General features: G+C 38.0%; 1 protein-coding gene across 1 annotated transcript in view; it reads right to left on the bottom strand.

The window, feature by feature from the left end:
* Nucleotides 1-20,801, bottom strand: part of MYBPC1 (myosin binding protein C1) — an 89,166-nt gene that overhangs the window by 7,475 nt on the left and 60,890 nt on the right. Inside the window, exons 22-30 of the mRNA XM_086461592.1 lie at nt 19,519-19,653; nt 15,941-16,009; nt 14,672-14,902; nt 14,138-14,226; nt 12,584-12,779; nt 11,677-11,816; nt 9,858-10,017; nt 8,212-8,348; nt 7,158-7,344 (exon numbers count right to left, since the gene is read on the bottom strand). Of these exons, the coding sequence (XP_086317718.1) occupies nt 7,158-7,344; nt 8,212-8,348; nt 9,858-10,017; nt 11,677-11,816; nt 12,584-12,779; nt 14,138-14,226; nt 14,672-14,902; nt 15,941-16,009; nt 19,519-19,653 (1,344 nt within the window). The remainder of the gene's footprint in view (nt 1-7,157; nt 7,345-8,211; nt 8,349-9,857; nt 10,018-11,676; nt 11,817-12,583; nt 12,780-14,137; nt 14,227-14,671; nt 14,903-15,940; nt 16,010-19,518; nt 19,654-20,801) is intronic.

The raw sequence follows: 20,801 nt of genomic DNA, 5'->3' as shown, positions 1-20,801 counted from the left end.
TCCTCTTACAAACCTGCATGAGTATTCTGCTCTGCAAGTGCAAAACCACCTGCTAATAATTGCACTTACCTTCTCAGCCTTTTCTGGAACACACCAAAAGCTTTAAAGCAAAGGTACGTTGCCAGGATGGAGAGATCAATGCCTCTGAATGCTTCAGCTATAGGCAACTGAGCTGATACTTAAATTCAGCATTTATCCTGAGTACAGCTTTTGGGAATTTATAACCTTTATTAACACAGGGATTATCCAATTAAAGTGCTATTAGTTACTAGTGATTATGAGACTGTGCTCTCTCGTTTAACACCATCATTGTTGCAGAACTCTTCGCTCCCGACCTTAAGTAGATGCACAATACAGACCAAAAAAAGCATGCTTTTTTGGCATTCTTTTCAACTCATGTAGTACAAGTTGTGATACGAATCATTCATTTTAAATGAAATTAACTGTGGAATAAAGATTTCATTTATGTAGAGGTATATTCCTGTATGAAAATAACTGACTGTAAATGCAAAATGCTCTTTTATTACTTGCATTTTAATCATGCTAATTAATCGTGCTAACTCATGCACTGTTAAATTCCATTGAAACATGCAATATCAGAAGGTAGTGGGATGTACTATTCAGAAGAATTCCCGTAACAAGCAATTATTATAAAAACCTGGATTTATATGCATTAAAACTATCATGCTGCTCACTTTAAAAAACATTTTCATTAAGTGAAATAATGAAAATCATGCCATACTAGGCAGACATTGTATGACGTGTAAACAGACATAAGCTTCATATGCAAGAACCATATGAAAGCTTACCTTAGATGACACTATACATTCAAAAATCCTTACTGTGTAACTAAGGGAGAGAGAGAAAGAGAAGTAACAATTTAATTGCAAACACAAAAGTAGAGAGAGAATGTTGAGTGAAATTATGCTTACAATTATGTCAAGATGATGTTTTAATCCTTAGTCATGTAAAAAATGTAGGAATAGAAGCACATGAAGAGTAAAAGGTAGGGATCCAGTTCCACTTCAAAATTATCATTAATATGTAAAAGCTATATTAATATGTACAAGTAACTATAAATCCTGTAATTAGTCTAAAGTATAGATTGGAACCAAATTATGCAACTGACTTTTATGATAAAAGTTTCCAAACATAGCTTCAAAGAAGCTTACACATATATATATATAGTATTTTCCACCAGGGAAAAAAAGCGCACACATAACACTGAAGCATATATATATATATGTTGAAACTCTGTAAGGCAAAATAATCAAGTACAGACTAATTACACACCTGTGCACTAAAGTATGTACTTTGTCACATATTCACATTTATATTACTTAAAGCATGCTGTTTACTCTATAGGAGCCCTTACCTTTAATTAAACATTTTGACTCTATAAAACACCCATATGTATACATTTTTATGTGCGTATGTATATAAAAGCCCTCAACTTTGTACCTATTGTACATATTTTTTTTAAGAAAAATACCTTAATACTTCAAAAACTACAGGAACATTATCTGGCCTGATTTCTTAATATGTTTTAGGTTTGAAATAGTATATTTGGTTTCATAATACACTGCAGACTGGTTTCTGGGCATCTCTGTCATTTTAAAACTGCACTGTCAGTATTCTGGATTTGGGCAAGGTTACAAGTAAACACATTTCTATAGAAAGAGCCAAATTCTCTTAACCCCACCGAACCTGAATTTAAAATGTGTTCTAGAGGAAATGAAGTAAAATTATATGCTTGTAAGTAAAAAAAGAAATCAGTTTTCACCGATTTCGATTGGATCAAGTTTTTATCCTTAGATTCTCTAGGTTCTCAGGCATGGATTACCATTCTGAGCACTAATTTGTCATCAAAGACTAAGCTGTAATAAAGAATGCCTTTTAAGCACAACAAATGACTTTACAATACTTCTGTTCTTTCAATAATTCTACAAACTAACTGAGAGCAGGTTTTTTGAGATGCAAATTTCTGTCTCCTGGGAAGGTCTAAGTGTTCTGGTCAAAGGTAGTCACAGCCATTAAATAAATTCTTTATAGGTACAGGGAGTTCTATGCCCAGTGGCGTAGCAGAAATATGTCTGAACCCTTTGTAACTCTGAAGTTAAATACCCATATTCTTGATTAATTTGGCCTTCTTTGCTCATGTGACATAGACATTGTATGCCATGAGACACTAGCTAGTTTAATTTAAAAAAGCAAATAAATACACATTTTGCATGCAGAAAATGCGTTTGCATGTGGAAAGAGAGGAAGGGAATGAAATGGAATGTCCAGAGGAGTATGCTTATTATAAACCTGATTATTCCCCGCCAAGAAGAATGGTTCTCCTGGGTTAATTACTCCATGATATATCACTGCAGAATTAGAATATTTATAGTGGTATTTATTCGCATTTGAAATTCTTCCTAGTTGATCTAAACACCTTTTTAAAAAATATTTCTCATACAGCATCTTTGCTATCATCAATTAGACTGATCACCAACCTTGATTTCACTCTTCAGAAACATTCTCCAAAAACATTTGTTTCATGATAAAAGAAGCATGGCGCTTTGTCTGCATCTTTTCATTGACCTCAGTGAAGCTGATAAGGATCAGTTCCTTACTGCTTGTAATGGGAGATTTACAGCTATATTTAGGGATCTACCTCAACAAACTTAAAAGTTATATATGTTATTTTTCATAGTAAGATGAGTATGAAACATGTATCATGAGATTCTGCGTATGCATTATCTTTCAAGATATATGAGGTAGAGTTACTCTTTTCTCTATTACATTACTTTTTACAGCACACTTATATTTACAAAAAAAGCCATTGTATGTGCAATTGTACTGAGCAGCTCATATAACTGCCATCTTTAAGTTCACTCAACAAAACTTAAAACCGAATAACAAAGTACTGTCTATCTGAAATAACCTAAGTACATGCAAAACCTTGTTTTGAGGACAGAATAAAGTTTTATTATTTTTGTTATTGTGCTCATAATTATCACTAAAACTTTTTCAGGAAAAGAGCGTTACATTTAGTAACAACTGTGGGGTTTTATTTTACCCCTTAAATAATGTATGCAAATGGCTAAAAAAGTAGAAAATTGTAGCACACTGATATTATTCATAGCCAGAGTATTCATAGCTACTCAGTTGTTCAAATACTATGCAAAATCAGAAATCCTAGACTGTTCTGTGAATAGTTCTATGGCATTCCGAGGACTGAGCATATATATATGTGTAATAAATTTCAGATCTCAAATACCTCAGAAATAGATGGATAAAATAAGTTCTAGCCAACATAGGGAAAATTAATTTACTACAATATATACTGTTGCATGGCACAGAGCTCTAGTAAGCTTGACTTACTAGCCAAAGGTCTATAATAATAGCACCGTAGCTAGTACATTCACCAGAGAGGTAGCATAGCCCTGAGCCTGTTGGTCTTACTCAGGCAACATTCAACTATATCACATCATTTTACAAATCTAGACCTTGATTGTTACTTGCTGGAATAAAGCTGAATTGTTTAAAGCTGTGCATATGAAGACACACACACGCGCACACACACACACACACACACACACACACACTGCAATCCATTTCCAGTGAGTCAGAAATCCATAAGTCTTTGCTCTGCGTCAGTGTGATGAGCAGTAATTCGAAGAGCCCTCCTAAATGAACAAACAGGGTGGGAAACTTAAGAGAATGATAATTCAACACGTAGGTCAGTAGAAGAGTAAAATAAGATGTAATTATGTTTTTATGCTCCACCTGTTTAATACTCATTTGCATTTGTCTGTATCATATAGCGAGCCCTGAGCCTACCCTGGTTTGCCAAGCTACAGCTGCTGTATTCACTTAATCCTAGTCCCTTTGAATTCATCAGTTGAACTGCCAGTCATGTTAAGAGTGTCAGCACTGAACCCTTACAACAGCTGTCCTGTGTCTAAGCCCTACAAATCACTAGTCTAAGCAGTCTTCAAAAAGGAGTCTAAAGTAATGGCTAAACCTAGCAGGATGGAGAGAGGAATCTCAGCAAGGGTGACCGCTCATGGCCCGAACTGTTGGGAGAGAACCACAATACCAAGCTAGGTGGGAGGGAGTGGGACTGCACCAGCTGATGGTTGATATAAAATTGGGTTCAGAAGTGAAACATTAACTAGAGGGGCGTGGATTTAGATTAATGAAGCAGCCCATCATATAGCTAAGAAGAGAGAAACAACACACAGCCCTGGTGGCATCCTAACGGTCTGCATTTTTCAGGACTTCTTCCAGGTGTGACGTCTGGCATAGTATTAAATTTTTTCAGTTGATCTTTTGAAGTTATATATCTTCTTTGAGAAGAAAAAAGGCTTTTTGAGTCTAGAAATGTCTATGCAACAAGCCTTTTGTGGTCAGTGACTGTGAGAGGTTTTTGTTTAAAAGTGGGGAAGGATAAACTAAATCTTGTCTAAAGGGAGTAATTCTTACAGCCTTGTTCTTACTGTAGCAAAGATATGTTCAGCTGCAACCCCAAGATAAGGTGCCAGAGGAATTGAGACTGTAGGACATGCTGCAACCAGCTGATAGGTTGATTAATACAACCCTCAGGACATGATGCAAAGCCCATGTGTCTATCCAAGGTTTCCTGTAGGATGAATGATTGGGGGGGATACTTGCATCTGACCAAGGTGCTAGGATGTGTTGCAATGTCAGGAACTGAGTCAAAATCTCAACCTCACAGAGCTGGACGCAATCTTGAGGTGTTGTTTAATGCATAACATAATCCTCACAAATTGTACTGCTGTCATTCTTGTAAGCTGCTCTTAAAGGCTTTTGGTACCAAAGGCTTTTCAATCTCTGCAGGAAATCTACTCTAGTGCTTCACTGCTCTGTTGCCTACCGTAAATGTTTGCTGCCATGTTGCCAGATATAATTTTTTGGTTGTCATTTTAAACTTTAATGCAGCCATTATGGAAAGAATCAGCTGTGAACGGGACAGGTCTTGCAGCCTGTGAACATAGAGTATCATGCTCTCAGTGTCAGAATGTTACTCAGAAAACTGGACCTATGAAAGTTAAATAAACATTTGTCAGCAAAAATCATCAGGGACGTCACCTCAGCTAGGCCTAGTGACCACTTTAATGAAGAGAACTGTAGCTTTTTTCCTGGATACATTACTTCTAAAAGGATCTAAGCATTCCCAGCCTATTTCAGATACCAGTCGATGAATGTCCGTAAATATAAGAAATTAAATTCCCGATCAAAGGCAAAAATCTCTCCACACTTCTGTCTTAAAAACTCTTATCACAGAGCAGCTTCCACTGCTGGTGAACAATTTCTTGGAAACTGTTGCATTACAAAGGAGAGCCTGAATGATGACATGGTGTCTGTATTACGCTTCAAATCCAGCAAACTAGTTCATCCTTATACTCAGTGAAAAAAAGTTCCAAGATCAACAGAAACATCTATATTTCACAACAGCTGGAAAGGGAACTACTGAAGAGTAATATGTAATCCACGGCAACATTTGGAGTTTGGACTTCCTAAAATGGAGAGATAGTGAATTATTTCTTATCTTAAAAATGTTTTGCAGTATTCTGCACATCGTATGCAAAAACTTCTTTGTAAAACAAAGGACAGAAATAGCGAGCTTCTTGTATTTAAAATGTAGTATTTGGTTGTGCTACAAGAGAAGTGCTGAAGACTAAAAAGTTACAACTGAGTGTAAACGTGAGTAAGAACTTTAGGGCTTGGGGACTTAGAAAGTTTAATGAAACAGCAAACTAACTTGGTCTTTCAGTATGAAAAAATAGAAGCAACCTTCTCAGGTGATGAGGTCTTCTGTTAGGCTGTAAAATAGAAAGCTTGCTTGTGATTAAGGGAAGCAATCGTACTTGCAGGACGAGGACATCACCTTTTAAACACAGTATCTTAAAAATAAACCATAAAAATTAAGAAACATATTATGCATATTTTTGTTACATTAGTTAAATGTTCAACAACATAGACCAAACAGCTATTGCAATGGCTTCTTGCTAGAAGGTTTGAGCTGTGGGACAAGGTACATCAGAAAATACAGAAAGTGGAAATTGAAATACAAAGTAAACACAATACAATCCATAAGGATATTAAATATTGTGGTTTTCATTATAGACTAGCATGATGGAAATAAAATAATTAGAGCCATATTCAGCTAGCCTAAATTCCCTCTGAATTCCTGAGTTAGACACTTCCTATCAGCTGGCTTTAGGCAGATTTTCTTACTTATAACCTCAGATTAATTTTTTTCAGAAATACTTAGCTTATTCCACAGTTGAAGCAAAAGCCTTTAGTGGGAGTTAGTCCAGCTAAATATGACTCCATCTTTTGCTAGGAAGTAATTTTCTGAAAAGCATGGCCCTGAGAGTATTCATTAGTAGTCCAATCCAAATCCTGTTGCCATTCATGATAGCCCAGTCAATGCTAAACTGTCTGGAATTCATAGAATTTGTCTATTAATGAAAATAAAGATGTCATCAGTTGTAGAAGGCTAAACTACTTCGTTCTCTTGCCCTGTATTTGCAAAATCCATAGTTTTGAATACTTTGTTCTTAAAGCAAATACAGCAATTATATCAACTAGCTTGTGTCTCTGGGAGCAATACTGCTTTTTTCTACATGATTTTGCTAACAAACTTCCTTGGAAGTAAATGTTTGGTTTGTTTAATAAATAATTTTAAAGCGAACAAAGTCTGCTCTGAATTAATCTTTCTTCCTTCTCTCCTTCTCCCCCCTTGCCATTTCTTTCAGAGATCTGTCTCTTATCCAAGATGATTTCCTTAATGTTTTCCCAAAAAGCTCTGTGGCTGAGTCTTACTTAGAGTTTCTCAGCTAAGTGGCACGGCTCCGAGAGTCACAGTCTACCATTTTGTTACTTGTGAAAAAGTCCTTGCAATCACTGAAGGTGTGAATTGGCATGGGGGAAAAAAAGACAATATAGCAAAAGCACAGCATGTTGGTCCTCAAAAAGAAAACAAAACAATCGATATTTTGTCCTAACCAAGTTATTATTTTCAGCTGGGAAAGTAAAAAAAGTTGTTTGAGCTCCCTTTTGCATTTGCCTTGCGTACTTTTGACTCCTGTGTAGATGGTGTTCAGGCAAACAGGGCAGTTGCCATGTTTTAAAACTCTTACCTTTTACTTCCAGTTTGCAATCAACTTCTGCCTCTCCAAGTTCATTGACTGCTCGGCAGGTGTAAGTACCTCCATCATAGGGACTGGGTTTGCGGATCTCCAAGGTACAGACACCTTGGTTGCTGAACATTCGGAACTTCGGGTCGTTCATTATGATGACTTTGTTTTTCATCCAGGTTATTTTGGGCTGTGGTAAAAGAAAGACCGCATGCACAAACCTGTGAACTGCAATATTTTAGCACTTTTTGTGATGTTTGGTTAAAGTTGAGCAACTCGGAAATGATACAAAATAGGTAAAGTAGTGATGGAAAGGAAACTAATTCTTAACTGAAACATAAACACGGGCTGAATCATACATCTGTTTTTAAGCATGATTTTTTCAGTGCACCTCCTATCACATAATTAAAGTGAAATATAAACATGTTATCAATATAAGAGGTGCTGTGTAGTGACAGCAAACATCTGAGCAACAGCTTTTGACATTCAGTTATTTTAAGTCAGTAAGAAAAGCATGGTTTTTTCACAGTAATATGCGGTCAGAAACTGTGAAGGTGAAGAATGAACAGCAAACGTTTTTAAGCACTCGAGTTCTCATTTTACTAGGACAATTCAGTTTCTCACAACAAAAAATAGATCACAAAAAGACACAACTCAAAAGAAACTGGAAGATGCATTGCACAGCATGGTCCCCAGAGTATTTCTGCAATGCGCTTATTTAAAGAATAATTCACTTTTTATAGAATAATTATGGCTTTATTTTACTAACAACCTTTACTGATATATTAACTGTACAGCTGTTGTCAGTGCCGGTCCCAGCCCATCGCTTTCCTGAGGTTCTGCCCTTTCACTGAGTTACCTGTGGATTTAGTGACTATTACAATGCCTGTAACACAGGTAAGTAGATAAATTTTTTTATTCTTTATAGCCCAGACCACTCTTTTTGCCTTCAGCCTGGCTTGTGAGCAAGACAAATAGTAAAAATGGTATTACAGTTTTTATTGTCAAATTAAACTTTCTCATGTTTTAACTGATACAGTTATGAGCTATGCTGTACCTTGGGGTTGCCCCGAACGCTGCAGTTCAAAGTCGCGTTGTAACCAGCTACAGCAAACGTGTTGACTAGAGGCTGAGTAAATAATGGCCGTTCACTGAAGTCAAAATCATCATAAACTGGGTATTTGTAGACTTTACCTATGAAATGAAAATAAAACATTTATGTAAGAGTGTTGGCATGTGGGTCAATACCCAAGCCTCTTAAACAGTCTGATCTGCACTGCGCTAGGTACCAACGTGACTCTAGTAATTGCACTTGTAGGGGAGGCTGGAAGTGAGCTTGCAAAATGACAATAGCCCTTGGTCATGCTACAGTGTAGATGTCTGAGAGCTTCTCTTTGTTTTCTGAGTAGGTGGTATACAAAATAATACACATTTATTCTGTGTCTTTGCCTGCATGCCCTGAATGTTACAGGACAGGATAACAGGATGGATACTGACTGATGTACTGCGGGATGCCTGCCTTGACAAGCTTTGTTCGCTCTGTGGCCAATTACTTTTCACAGTTTGTTCTGATTACAAACTGGCTCTGTATCTGAAAATCTGTTTTTCTTTTTGCTTCATACAGCGCACTAACAATACAGATACCTGAATGGAAGTAGTTTCTGTACAAGGAAAACACAGTAGTAAAATCTAGCTTTTCACTGCCACTTTATCCCTGCTCTGCAATGGAGATTATCATCAATAAATCATCTTCACCCATAAACTAAGCTGACATTTAAAACAGCTGGAGAGACTGACATCTGCTCCTGTGCACAGGTACCATTAAACATCTTTGCTTTACTGAAAACTGATCCAAGCTCTCATACAGTGCAGCTCAGGCCTGATACTTGCTCTCATGGCAAGGCCAAGTAAGCAGTGATAAAATGCAATTCCTATAGCCGTTCTTTTGTTCATGGTCGCATTTCTAAAAGAGAGGTAGCTTTCTTTTTAATAATGGAACTAGGGGCCAGTACCCTGGACCTTCAGTCCTTCAGCCGGGCTGTGTGGGTTGTACAGGTTGTCTGTCCTCTGCACCGTGGCAGTCAAGTATTCCTTCTTTTCAGACAAACCAAAGTAATTTGGTTTGGTTCACTTCCTTTAAACCACCTGTTTGTAGAATTTCCCTTCCATAAAGGAGCAGTTAATTTTTTAAGTTTACAGTACCATTTCAAACTGACAATTTCTGAAATGTCAAGATTTCTGACAACAGAATGAGTTTGTCCAGCGCCACCTACATGAGATCTGAAGCAGGGGTTATGTTTATCTGTTGGATCTTGCCTGAAATGGAGAGGAGCACTTGCACAGCTGATGCCAAGCCTCACTGGGAGGCATTGACCCACTGCTTCTAACAGAACAGCTGCTTTACTCCTTTTCCAGCTCTTGTCGACTTACATCTGCTCGTGGTGACACGAGTCTGAGATCCATAATTGTAGAAAATGTCAGAACATGGGAAAAATGTCCCACTCTTGATTAAAAAAACCCCAACTATGAACTATGTGGACAAACCACAAAATCCTGATATGAAATGTCTTAGCTGTTACTTGTACCTGTCTCGGGGCTACAAATACATCTGAATGCTTTAGAGATACAGCCTTTACCTCTAATCGCCTTCCAGCTTCTGAACACACCCCTTCCCTTTTGACAAGGAATGGGTCATTAACTAACCATCCTTTGCAATCAAAGCACTTTCTTTGGTCATCGTGGCATCCTCGCTGAGGCCGCAGATGTTTTCAGCGAAGATTCGGAAGTAGTACTCATTTCCTATGACGAGCTCATTAATGGTGGCACTGGTGCGGTGGTAGTGCTCCATTACTGTGAACCATTCCTGAAAGACACAACACAGAGACTGAACTTCCCCGCAGCGCCCTGCGTGTCTCAGCCATTAACTGTAAGAATCATCAAGCTGATGGGAGTAAGATTTTTCTTTTAATAGTGAAGCTAAAAATAATTAATTAAATGAGTGGTAATGAGAATACCACAGAGCTCACTACTGAGCAGTGAAGGCTGAATGGAAAATGAACCCTACTGAATTGTTACACTCTGTTAGCTGGGAAGGTTCATTTTAGGAAATGAAATATTACAAAGGTTGTATTGGGTAAGTCAAGGCAGGCTCCTTCATTTCTAGTCCACATTGATGGCAGAGGAGATACTGCTACAGGTCAGAAAACTGCAGGGTCGGGGGGGAAAAGTAGTAGCCTGTACTAGTCTGCAGTAAAATGTACTTACAAGAGGCCAATGCACTAATCTAGCCCCTGTTCCACATGTTTTCATGAGAAATGTAATTTTATGTGGTCCTCTGATATCTAAAGACTCAGATGGGGAGGTGGGTTTTAGCGCTTTAGTCTTGCAGCAGTAACGGGACATGTGAATTCTATCCTAATACAATACCTAGATAACAAACTGAGATGAGAGAGGCTAATGCTAAAAGTGCGATTAATACAAAGTGCAATGTGACCACAGCAATGATTTTGCTTTTCTTTACTCTGCCCTACAGTTTTCTTGTTTTTCTGAAGTTGAACTTGTGCTGAGTACCCTGTGCCACAGTCATCTTTAAGATCCAAAGTGCCTTCTGGGAAAACAGTTTTCTGTAGAAGGCCAGCTGCGCCAGAACTGCAAAATTCACAACAACATGACCCGAACAATCCGTGACACACTGGACCCTAGACACTGCTGTTAATGCTTTCTTCTTAACACAGTAATTTAGAGATAGGGGACATTATTGTTCTGGTCACTGTACAGAGACCATCCTTTCTTACAGTCTGAAGAGAAAGAAAAAATGAAGGATGAGAAGGGAAATAGTGGCATAGGAAGAATGAAGTGATCAGACCATGAATCAGATCAACATATTAAGGGCGGGGGGGAGATGCCCTTAGGTAAAGCAGCTCCCAAAATATTGCCCTAGATTTCCAGTGTTTAAATTTGCAGTAAGTGTAAAATATGAGAATCCAACTATTATCTTTTAAGGAAGTGTAAAATTCATGTTAGTTTAATGAAAATAAGAAACATCTCTATATTGTGCTTTTCATCTGTAAATCTCAAAGTGGTTTACAAATTACGTACGTACCATTTTTCCATGGGTACTAAGGAGTGGCACTGACTTACATAGTGTGACATTACAGGTTTGATAACAGCAGCACTACGTTTTGATTCTAGTAGCAACTACTGACTTCAGAATTAATATTTTGGGGGTTTATTTTCTCCACTGAGACAAAAGAAAAAAAGCAGAATGACTTCCCTCAAATCCACCTGTCCTTTCTTTTTTAATCCTCCTCTTTGGCATCATCTGAAAACATTTATGTTTCTAGGCTTTAGATACAGCAAACAGGCGATTTTTAGAAGTTTTAGAGATGTCTTGCAGATTTTCTGGACCCTGACTAATAAGTGTTTTGTCCACCTACTTCAGTTTAAGCATGTAAGGCTTTTTATTTTTAAAAGGGAGAATTCATGAGTACATGAGCCTTTTAAACATCTCCTTATTACTTACCATACTCTTCTTATCTGCTTTTTGAATAGTGTACCCAGTAATGGCAGCATTGCCATCATCTTTTGGTGGCTTCCATGATAAATTTACGTTCTCTCCCCAGACGTCCTCAATAGTTACAACCTCTGGTGGGCCTGGGCGATCTGTAATGAAAATATTGCAGTTGACATTTTCCACTGTTTGCTTTCTCTCTCTCTCTTTCTTACACACAGCTTCCACTTAGTTTGCTTTATCTCTCTCTTTCTTACAACACACACATGCCAAAAACAATGTCAAAAGAAAGCTGAGGTTACAAAATAAAACTTTCCAAAGTTAAGACATATCAGAATTATGAAAAATTTGACCACTTTGTGAGAATGGTTTCTAGTATATGTATGCTCTTTAATTGCATAAGGACATGATATTTTGGAAAAGTTAAAACCAGTTGAAGTTGTGATCCTAAAAGACAAAGTCCGTCAATCATTATAAAGGCTGAGCTACCAGTTTTGCCTATTTTGTTAAGAAATAGATTGATAAAAAGTAAATATGCTTTCTTGTCCATCTTTCCACCTTTCACGTACTTTCAACAATTAGGATTTCTTCCACATTATGCTTGTGACAAAGTTACTATGGATTTACTATCGTTTCTGGCTATGAGTGGTATCCTCCACAGGAAAAAGCTTGCATCCTGGATAGACAAGAACATGAAAAGCATAACAGTGAAAAAAAAGTCTGACATGTTCCAACAAGCACCTGCCATTGTGTAGGGCGGTTTACTTAGAGACCACAAATCTATAGCCAAGTTAGTGGACATGGAGAGTTATTACTGTCAAGAAAGGTGCTCTTTGGGATTTCTCTATTTTCCTGTAGCCTTGGGATTGCTGGAGTCTACTTCTCTGGCATGCATTTATTTCTGTTTCTCAAAACATACCAACAATCTGAATATCTATTGTCGCTTTGTCCACCAAGTTCTCTACTTCCACTTTCATGTCATATTCTCCAGAGTGGCTCCTTTCTGCCTTTCGGATGAAGATGATAGTGTCATTTTCAGTGTTGCGGATGTTGATTTGGTTCTTGTCGATTGGAGAACCATTTTTCTGCCATGATACTTTTGCCCTTGGTCTTCCCTGTAACGAGCCAGGAAACGATTTGTATATGATTTTGGGAGAGAAAAGCGTAGGAGAGAAAACAGGCTTATTTCCCATTTTTCCCAAATGGGAAATAAAAACTGTCCTGAAAGAAGCTGAGAATTTTTTAAAAAATCATACAGCATTTGAGATTCAATCCTATTAATTCACCTAAAATGTAGCTTACTTTCTTACTTGCTTTCTTTTTTTTTTTCAGGAGACTGAATATATTTGCAAATTCTGGCTAAATTGGACAATTAACTTTCTGGATAAATTTGACAATTTCCAGTTTTCTAAAAGAAAAAGGAGAAAAAAACCCAGAAAATGAGAACACCCTCAAAGTACCTATATTCTCTGCACTGCCAGTGAAAGAGGAAAGTAGTGGACTAAACCTCCAGGGATCCAAAACTCTCTTCTTTCATTGCAAAAACAGTTGTAATAGCTGTTAGGTAGGCTGGATTGACATTTTGTGTGTGCCATTTTTGTGGGCTTAGTAGTGCCCAATTTATGTACTTAAATCAGAGTGAGTTCCACCTGCTTTACCATGGAGTTTGCCTTCCAGAGGCAAACAATTTCCAGGTGCTGTCCAAAAAGGGTAATCTCACACCTTTTTTGAATGCCTTATCTTAGAGACTAACCATAGGCTATTCCTTTCATTTCTCCGGAGCAGTGTATCTTGCAGTGTATTGCTGATTAGGCTTTTATTAGGCTTTTAACAGCCTTGTAGAAGCCAGATTATGCCCACCCAGTATCTTTAGGAGCACAGACATGAAATAGAAATGAATTCTGGCATAATTCTTGTGTTCAGAAGAATGAGGACTCTGCAGATAGAAAGGCAGTCACTGTTGTAAAAGGAATGGGAATGAAGGTTAACATGATGCTGTGGGAGAATGTGCTATATCCTTAGAAATGGTCATATTATAGGTGTGATCTCAAGGATTTTAAAGTTGCAGTTTCTATAGGAGACAATGATATTCTGCCCACTCTTCCTCTCCCTTTTCCTCTCTCATGACAAGAGAATGATTAAATGCTACAGTCCCATATCTAACTACTGCCAGTGTAATCATTTTGCATTGTGCTAGTGATTATCTCACACGTAATGCCTACTGTGAGGGTTTGTCCTTCGCACGACAGATGACAAATCAGTCTGTCTAAGCTAGTTACCCGATTCATTAATTGGCTTAACATCATTTCTTTGAGACATCAAAGCAAAAGCTTTCAAGCACCTACGTACTTCAATGTGCTTCCACATCTGCTTAAGTTTACTCACTGGTCTACCAAAGTTGCATAGAAATAAGTTAAAAAGCAACAGTATAAGAAAAATAGAGTATTTTCATGTCAGTGTTTTTAGTTCTTACCTGGAAAGGAATAACGAGATTCACAGTTTCTCCAACTCTTCGAGTATAGGTTTGTTTTAAGTGTCTTGGTAGACGAATCTTTGGAGGTTCTGAAAAAAACCAAAAGCTTGTGTCTGACATTTATCTTCTTTTCTAGCTGAGGCAGTGCTGGTGAGCATCAGTATAAGTAGGAGACTGTGTGGTCTATAATTCCCAGAAGCGACTAATGAGTGAGATATCTTAAATCTATTCCCACAATGTTACATTTAGCATGCTTTCGTTTTTTGTAACTCCAAATGCTGTGGTGGTAGGAATAGGCAAAGATACTTAGCACAGCTTCAAAAAAAGCAAAATCAAGTTCAAGTTCTGCAGAAAAAAAGCCTGGAAAACCTGAACAATAAAGGCTCAGAAATGAAACAAATAAAAAGAATTACGAATTTTTTTAAAGACTGTTTCATTTTTTCTAGCCACTGCACAATGTAAGCCTTGAAAAAAACACAACTAAGTATGGAAGCAGAGTGTATTTGTGGGTGAGCGTAGGCAGGAGGATCTTACCTATCACTTCCTTGACTAAAATAGGCTGTGGGTGGTACCTGGGCTCACTTTCACCTGCAGCATTCACAGCTTTTACTCTCACAAGGATTTTCGAGCCAGTCGGCAGGCCATTGATAGTAAACTTCGTTTTGTCTGTCAGCTCTGGGTTAGCCACGATCCATTCGTCAGCTAGTTTAGGGAAAAGAGGAGGGGAGGACGAATCGGAAGAATAGGGAATTATAAATACATCCACTGCATGGATGAAGAAAGTTACAGAACAGTAATAGATTCATTATATTCTAATGAATACCTCTAATTTGTTTTTCTAACGATGCTATAACATGATATTGTTTCACTTTCATACATAGGAAGAATGTTTCAAACCTTAAAGTGTTTCTGCTGATTATATATTTATATTTAGAGAAATAAATGTGTTTAGGATGTGTCTATCATTTAATTGTACCAGAGAGAAAACTGATTAGTTTTTCAATTCAGCTGATAGAAAACAAGAGGGACATAGAGTATATTTCCAAAAGCACTCATCATTGCTTTAACAGCTTCCTTGGAGAGAAATGAGGTTTACAATTAATTTCAAACAGTACTCAGTATCTTTGAAATTACCACTGATAGTGCAGGGATGAGAGAAACACAGAATATTTATGTATTGCAGTGAAATGCTGTCTCTCCTCATGCCTTTAAAAAGGAAGGCTGTGTCAGAATTATTCACACAATTACAGCATTCTTGGATTTTTTATCCCACCCCTAGGCAGTTGCCCGTAATCCATAGAGTCATCATAACAGTGCAGTCTTTCAGAAAAGCTTCCATTACAAGTGCTACTTTCTTTTCCATCCTGTCCTCCAAACATAGATTGCTTTAATGCTGCTGGCACCTTGACTTTTGGAGTCAAATTTATGCAGCAGCAAGTTGGTATCAATACTTTCCACATCATGTGAAGATAGCATTATAAAATTGGCACAGAAGACAAGAGAACTACTATAAACTAGAGAGCCCTGCAGACTTAGAGCGTGATACTGTGGTACATTTTCATAACTGTGTGTCTTACTTTTAGGAATTAAGTTCTCCTTCAAGCTGCTTCTTTCAGCTTCTAGCAGAAGAGGGTTGCAATCAATGACTGTTTCCCGAGCACCTCCCCCTCCCCTTACACATGTATTACAGCAAATGCTGTAGACTGTTGCCCCTAAAACTCCCTCTCAGAAATTTATCTTTACTTTTATGAAGAGAGTTTTTCTTTTGTAAAGAAGATTTATATCCTTTGTTGAATACTGTACCTTCCAGGTTAAAAGGTGGCTCCACCAATTCCTCAGACAGATCTGTCGATATACCTTGTGAGAATCCATCTTTAAAATTAATCAGAGACACCCACTTTCACACAGATGGAGCATTTTGTAAGTGGTTAGCAATTCCTGTTAGTAAGTATGCAAATACAGATGCTGGGCTTTAAAGATTTAGAGAACCCGTATTTAAGGAGACTGCAAGGAGGAAAAAGATGGGAAGAGGGCATCTAGATCAAAGAACAGTTATGCACGATGCTCACAGGAAAGCTGAAGGATAAAGGAAGAGGAGGAGATAAGGTTGTTTTTTTTTTCTTTGGGCTGATCACAGCCCTGGAAAGATGACAAGAGAGACAAAAGGAACATTTGGAAGAGAGAAATCAAACAAAATGATGATGAGAGAAAGTGTAGGAGGAGAAGAAAACACATCATAGAAGAGAGAAGAAATTCAGAGAAGAATTCTGAGTAAGAGAGACAGAAAAAGAGAAGTCTTGGGAAAAAAACTTGGGGAAACAGGAAGAGAACACATTTAGCTAAAGGCAACATAGAAAGAAAATTAAAGAAGGCCAAAACTATGGGTGATGACAGATATGATGTAATCATTAAGGCTTTATTTTATGGACAAAGTTATCACTGCCCTGGATTTCCTGGAATCCTGAACTTGGCTATTTTCAGGATAATAAAAATACTATACTAGTATCTGTGCATGGTCCTGGGTGGGTACACTGGCAAAGATCTCAGTCAACAGAGGCTCTCCAAAGTGCTTATTTATCAGCTATCAAAACAGATCATCTGCAGGTACGATGGCCCTTTAAAGGCAGATAAACATAGTGTCCTGGGGAAAGCTAGGGCCAGGCTTTTCACACCACCCTTGAAATGTCACACAAGAACCAGTCAGCAGGACATTACTAGGAATTGACTTCTCCAGTGTCAACAAGATTTGGTCTACTGCGCATCACCACAGCAAGAGGTTCAAGTTGGATGTTGTAAACTAGCCCTGGGGAGTTCTATGTTCATGTTCTTCACATCTATACTATGCTGGATCCAGATATTCATGATGAGACTCCAGTTCAGCAATATAGACACAGAGCTGTCAAAGGTGCTACCATAGTTAAGGAAGTCCACCATGTTCATCAAGTTATGAGGTTCAGACTAAAGAGAAATACCAATTTTCATGAAGCCAAACCAATGCTCATGGTACATGATTCTTCTAAATTATAATTATTTTTTTTTTTGTCTTCCTATTTTCAGCATGTGATTTCTCCTAATGATTGCTATGATAAGGAAGAACTCAAAAAAGCCCTCTTTAAAACTACTTCAGTGAGAGAGACAGCAATGAGAGAATGGAGAAGGTAAAGACAAATGAGTTTACAAACAGATAACTAAAAGAAAAGAACAGCAGAATGAATATAGACAGTCATAAAAAGTACCTTGAAATTAAAAAGAGTTATTAAACATTACAGAAGAAATTAGTTTGAGGCAGAACAGGCACTGAAAGGACTGAGAAAAGGAGACACTGCGATATTGCAAGAAAGAGAAAAAGGACTGAACACAGAGAAAAGGATGTATATTCCAATATCACAACTTGTTAAATTGGTATTTTCTACTAAGCTTGCTTCTCCCTGACCATTTTCATAACATATATACATAAATAATGTCAATTGTGTATATATAGATGTATATGCATATATAGAAGGCATATATAGATATACATAAACACTCAGAAAGCTATGTAAAATACATTGTACCCATTGTATTTTAACTGAGGTGGGTAACAATAAAATGACAGACTTGACTGCCATTTTGTTGTATCTTCATATGTTTTAAACCTATCTGAAAAAAAAAGAGTAAAGAATTTGTTCCATTCAACAGGTATACAATGATCTTCTGTCTAATAGTCCTTAAAAGATAGAATTGGAAGTTTCCTCTGGAAACTATAGTTTGCATTAGCATATATATGTCTCATCCACTCTTGTCATCTCATTTGGATATCATATACTGTAATGTCAAGGGGTTTATGACAGTAGCATATTACAAGCACTTTTAACTTTTTCTCTACCATCCTACCAATGCTAACCTGAGCATAATATAAAGCATATGCTGAAGTCCTCACATTGACAGTCCCCTTTGTATTCCCATACATCTTGCCTGTGCAATGGAAACTTTATAGGAGTGCTGCCTCTTGATGTAGGACTACATGCTTACTCCTTCTGAGCTGTTCCCGCAGCTCCCTCCCAAAATATAAAGAAAACCCTTCCTACCATTCCAGCTGTGTCTGCCTTCAGGTAATCTTCTCCAGACCTCTGAGCTTCTTGCAGTTTGTTCCTGCTCCTTACAGATATTCAGCTCAATACTACAGGATGCTGAGTGCTCCTGAGAAAAGCCAGTGGTTCTTCTTCACTCCCTTTCCCACTCGCCTGAGTGAGAGCTGAGGGCACTCTGCTCCTGTGGTATCTGACCACTTTTGTGAACTACTGTTTTCCTGGATTGTCTGAATCTGAAACACGTGACAGTATGAATGACAAGTTCTGTCCTCTACATCTTGTCTCCAGGCTGTGGACTGCATTCATGAAAAGCTTTCATTGAACTAAATGTCTTTATGAAAAAATGTGTCCAACACATCACTTGATTTACAGGGCAGTTAAGAGCAGCAGCTAGCGGAGCTGAAGATAACTGTGTCCCATTCATCCAAATACACAACATTGCTGGAGTCCCATTGCTTGGCGCTTGCCCACAGAGGCTGGGTATTGCACATACCACTCCAGGCTATTTGATACTTACCCAGGTGTTGGTGGATTTTACTTTTTGAAAATAGACTTCATTTGATGCCGATTCAGAAGAAAATCTGCTGGAAAATACTAAGTTTCTGCTGCTTGACCACAAAACTCTCTTAGTTGTAAACATAGGTTTTATTTCACTATTCCTTGTTATTTTACTCTCATAAGTTTATTCAGTCTTACATCTTTATCTTTCTTCTTCAGTTCTGTATAGATTTAGGTCTTAGATGGACATAGAAAAAGATCCTGTGTCTAACTACGCTGAAACATTGGAGAAATTCAATATCCAGTCATGAACTTTGCATGCCTAGATAACTTCTACAGCCAGGTATTGGAGAGGCTGTCTGTTCTCAGTATTGGGAACTGGCGCTTAGCCAGTTAGTAGTGTGTCAAGATAGGGATTACCACACCGAGGATGTCCTGTTCCTAAAACCCAGCCAACATGCACGTATGTTGGACCACACTTATAGCCATTCATTATCTCCTATTCATTTATCTGTCCACTCTTTACTTTGTTGACTCTTCATTTAGCTCAAAAAAGAGGATAACTTAACACGGTACACTGCAACAGGTTATATAGCTTCTGATTTGGATTTCAGATGGGTTGAACTACAATCAATGCGTGGGATCTGGAATACAAACCAGAGAAATCCTGGATAAAAAACCCTACTGCTTGAGGTTTTCTGATGGATTGGTCTCTGCCTTAAAGCGAGAGCACCTGATACCCGGAGAAGAAAAAATGGATAAAGTCTCACCTACTTTCCCTATGAGTAACATACCACAGTCGTTGTCACTTACTTCCTTCAAAGCAGTACTCTACAACATAGCCGTCTAACCCTGCTGCTCCAATGTGGTCTGGTGGCCTCCATTTCATTGTAACTGAGGTATCAGTCACTCCATCCACTGCCAGGAGAGTTGGTGGACTGGTAACAGCTGAAGCAAACAGGCAGCGGGGAGAAGGCAGAAAACTGTGTTACAATTAAAGGTTTACATTTATGGTGTACATTCCTCTAGTTTAGCATCATAGGTGACAGGCTAAATCCTTCCTAGCAGGCATTTTCAACCATCCCTGGCACGTCTTTCCCAATTAGGACCAAACTAGGAGAAGCAAGTACTTCATCCTATATCTGCTCACAGGCTAACGCAGTGTTAAAGTCCTCCTGCTGAGGAGTGAGAAGGAGAAAGAGCGGTGGAAGGTAGAGCAGAGAAGTTGTGAGTGGTATATTCTACAACAGCAGGTATTTTCCGGCAAGAGAGTATGCTGTAGCAATAACAGCCACCTTCCTCCTCCTCCTCTGCATTGTGGAGGTGCCGCTGAACAAGATGGGAACCTTTGCTGGCCTACAGAAGAAGACACCTTTCTTTTACAGGGACTTGTGGTTGTCACAATAGTTTGAAGATCTGTTTCTTTATATGAAAAGGCCACCAAATTAGTCTGTCACTAGGTGAATGACAAGGCTCTTTAACTGTTACAGTAATATAAAGCAAAAAGATTACATGTAGAATAGTATAAAATGTGACCTGGTCTAATCTGGATTGTCTGTGAAAGTGTATTGAAAATATGTGATCCCTTTCTGGGAAAAAAAGCCTCTACTTCAGCTAATGGGGATCCATGAGGCATAGAGTGAAAGCAGGGACTATTCAAATGTATCTTACCGTATGATTTATTCCAATAGTGGGCAAATTCACTTAATTTTTCCATAGTTTTCCAGGTTTATAATAGATTGTATACCTGTGATTTCTTTCTTAAATGGAAATGTATTGATTGTTTGTGCATGCTTGTACGTTTTTAAATGGCAAGCTACTATGTAGCAGCAAAGCATAAGTAGGGAAATGTGAAAAAAGTCTAATTTTCATACATGCAGCCTGTGAATAGTGATCTTTAGACTTCTGGTCAGTTTTCCCTGACCATTATTGGCCAAAAGCCAGTCTCTGACTGAATTTATAGCTGGAGAAAGACACACAAACCAACCAAGATTATAATCCATCATTATTCTGTGAATTGCCAGTTTGACTGGCATTTGTTCAACTTTGTTGACTCAGGAGGTACCTATGATACACAAAAACGTGGAACTATTAGT

Source organism: Leptosomus discolor, chromosome 1 (assembly GCF_034619465.1).
Source record: "Leptosomus discolor isolate bLepDis1 chromosome 1, bLepDis1.hap2, whole genome shotgun sequence".
In the NCBI taxonomy this organism is placed as follows: domain Eukaryota; kingdom Metazoa; phylum Chordata; class Aves; order Leptosomiformes; family Leptosomidae; genus Leptosomus; species Leptosomus discolor.
This window is presented reverse-complemented; position numbering and strand designations above follow the sequence as displayed.